Source organism: Gymnoscopelus microlampas (genome assembly GCF_963454915.1).
Source record: "Gymnoscopelus microlampas genome assembly, chromosome: 6".
Taxonomy (NCBI): domain Eukaryota; kingdom Metazoa; phylum Chordata; class Actinopteri; order Myctophiformes; family Myctophidae; genus Gymnoscopelus; species Gymnoscopelus microlampas.
In genome coordinates, this window is record NC_139943.1 from 38,100,985 (window position 1) to 38,103,951 (window position 2,967).

General features: G+C 44.4%; 1 protein-coding gene across 1 annotated transcript in view; it reads right to left on the minus strand.

Annotated features, from left to right (window-relative positions):
• Window positions 1-682: 682 nt before the first annotated feature.
• LOC311047242 (muscarinic acetylcholine receptor M2-like) overlaps window positions 683-2,967 on the minus strand; it is a gene marked incomplete at its 3' end in the record, with an annotated part of 8,393 nt that continues 6,108 nt past the window's right edge. The window contains exons 2-5 of the mRNA XM_084059895.1: window positions 2,655-2,891; window positions 1,567-2,298; window positions 1,345-1,410; window positions 683-994 (exon numbers count right to left, since the gene is read on the minus strand). Coding sequence (XP_083916021.1) covers window positions 683-994; window positions 1,345-1,410; window positions 1,567-2,298; window positions 2,655-2,825 — 1,281 coding nt within the window. The 5' untranslated portion in view covers window positions 2,826-2,891. The remainder of the gene's footprint in view (window positions 995-1,344; window positions 1,411-1,566; window positions 2,299-2,654; window positions 2,892-2,967) is intronic.

Consider the following 2,967-nt stretch of genomic DNA (forward strand, 5'->3'; position numbering starts at 1 on the left):
TTTAAGGGAGGGCCGGCCGGCCAGCCGGCGGGCGAACATCTGACGTCACGCTCATGTCACCATGACTCAGCCATAACCATAACCCAATGCAGCTACGCCAAAATATGGAGTGTGTTGTCTAACCTCAATGCGTCGTCATGGCATCAGGTGCAAACAAATCAGTCGGCTCAAAAAGGGGGCATACCCATATATAGGCATATACTGATCATCTGACACCAGGGATCTCCATATATGGGCATAAAAGGGACAAGGACTGACAAACACAGAGATCTCCATATATGGGCATATCAGTCAGATGATGTGTGAGGAACTCTAGATGTGAGGGCCGCATAGCGGCCCAAACTTTCTAGTACAATATAATTACATTACCAAAAGAATGTGATTGTCTTAAATAATACGGAGCCAATATTTTACCCCGTCCATTGCGATGGCCCTAAACCTGTGTATGCTGCACATTTATACTACGCAAACTCACAATTTTCAAATGATTGTCTGAATCATTGCAACAAAAAGGGAATAAGCGGACCATGAGTACTTACTATAGTATATTTCAACTTTACATGATATCCAGTCTTTGTCTCCCCTGTATTTCACATGGCGGATAGCAACTCATAACTGTACCTCACAGACCACATTACTTGCACCCTGTAATTATTATACAAAACTCTCATGCTGTCCATCCTCACCGCATCGAGCGTATGTTCTTGTACTGGCATAGGAGTAAGTGTTTGAAGGTGTTCTTGAATGTTGTATTACAGAGGGCGTAGCAGGCTGGGTTGATGGTGCTGTTGATGTAGCACAGCCAGTAGCCGATGGTCCAGAGGGAAGGGGGAATGCACGATGAGCAGAAGGTGTTGATCAGGACCATCACGTTGTAAGGTGTCCACGTGGCGACAAACGCAACCAGGATGGCCATGATGGTACGAGTCACCTTTCTCTCCCTGGAGGAACATCCCTTCTTTTTGACTTTTATCACCGGACTATTCTTCGTCACCTGGACAATGTAAGCAAATATGACACATCGTAATGCATCTTCAGTTTTTTACACTTTTTTTTTTTTACCAGATATTGCTTTTACTTTATAGCTGTAAAATATATCATATCTAGAAATTGATATCTGTATTATGTATTTTGTGTGTGTGTGTGTGTGTGTGTGTGTATTCAGTATATATATATATATATATATATATATATATATATATATATATATATATATATGTGTATATATATATACATACACACAGTGTTTAGTATATGGCAGTATACATTTCAAACGTAAGAATGACAATTAAGCAAAAAGAAATTCATATGTATATGATGAATACTCTTATGAATTTCTGTCACCTTGAACAATGTCCTTGTGACCAGGTTTTGTCTCTCGGTGGCTGAAGTGTTGGTGTTTGGTGCGTTCTGGTTGGAGACAGAATTTCTAGCCTTTTTCTTAGAGGAACGTTTTGTTTGGCTCGGCTTACTGCCGCCATTAAACTTCCTCTGTGATAGGCTGGCGGGAGACGACTTGACCTCCTCTTCCTCTTTCTGATTGGATGACGAAGCTGGGATGCTGACCGTCATGGAGCTGTCATTGGTCGAGTTCTCCCCATCGATTATCTCCTCTTTGCAGGGGCCACTTCCGTTTTGCTGCTGCTCCATTTCCTTCTTCTTGTCCCCATCGGCGACCTCCACCTCCTCTTCCTGCATCACTACATCATCACTGCGCTGGCTCTCGCCCTTGTCTTGGCTCGGAGAAGGGCCTTCCCCCACACTGGTCCCGGAGTACTTCCTGCTGTCCCGTCTCACCCGGCTCCGGCTGGCCCTGGAGATGCGCCAGTAGAGGCCGATCATAATGGCCACTGGCAGGTAAAACGCAGCGATGGCGGTGCCAAACGTCACGGCCGCATTGGAGAAGAACTGGATGTAGCACTCCCCTTCCGGCACTGTTCTTCCACCCACAATGAACTGCCAGAACAAGATGGCGGGCGCCCACAGGATGAAGGACAAAATCCAGGCCCCGGCGATCATCATACCCGCCATCTTGGTGCTGCGGCGCACAGGGTAGCTGAGCGGCTTGGTGACACAGAAGTAGCGGTCGAAACTGATGATGAGGAGGTTCATGACCGAGGCATTGCTGACAACATAATCGACGGCCAACCACAGGTCACACACGACAGGACCTAAGGGCCAGTGGCCAATCACAATGTACACGGTGTAGAGGTTCATGGAACACAAGCCAATGATGAGGTCTGCACAGGCCAGGCTGAATAGGAAGTAGTTGTTGACGGTCTGTAAATTTCTGTTGACCTTTAGAAAGAAAATAGGAGAATATTATCGGATGCTAATGTAGAATGCAATGTGCATTTCTTAGCCTTTTTACATGCACAATAATGACATGCCAGAAGCACTTCTAACATTCTCAGCTGCGTTAGTCAAGCGCCTTGTGCTTTTACATATATTATAATAATGTGGATATATGTGAATAATACACAGTAAAATCCTGAGTGTTCATTTATCCATTTGTAACTCGGAGAGTGTGCAAACACGTAAGGGAACATTTGGTCACATTTGAGTTAAATTAACACAGGATTTCACTGTGTAGAGTTTTGCAGATAAAGTGTACATCATAATCTACTATTTGAATAATTTAAAAAGGTCCAAACCTTTATAGAGACCATGACTAAGATGTTGCCAATGATGGTAACCAGACTCAATGATCCAGCCACCAGAATGATGAAGACAATCTCCACAGTCGTGTAAGGACTTTCAGAGAGGAGGCTGGTGATGACACTGCTGCTACGGTTGGCAGGGTGGGATGTATTGAGGAACTCCATTTTCTCTGGTATTGGGTATCCTCTTCACAGAATGCTTCTGGCCAGACTCAATTCTGGGCAATCCACCTGGTAATGAAAAAGATAACCAGAGAATGTACCATTTCATTACTGATCCTTCAATCATAGACTGTAAGATCTTGAG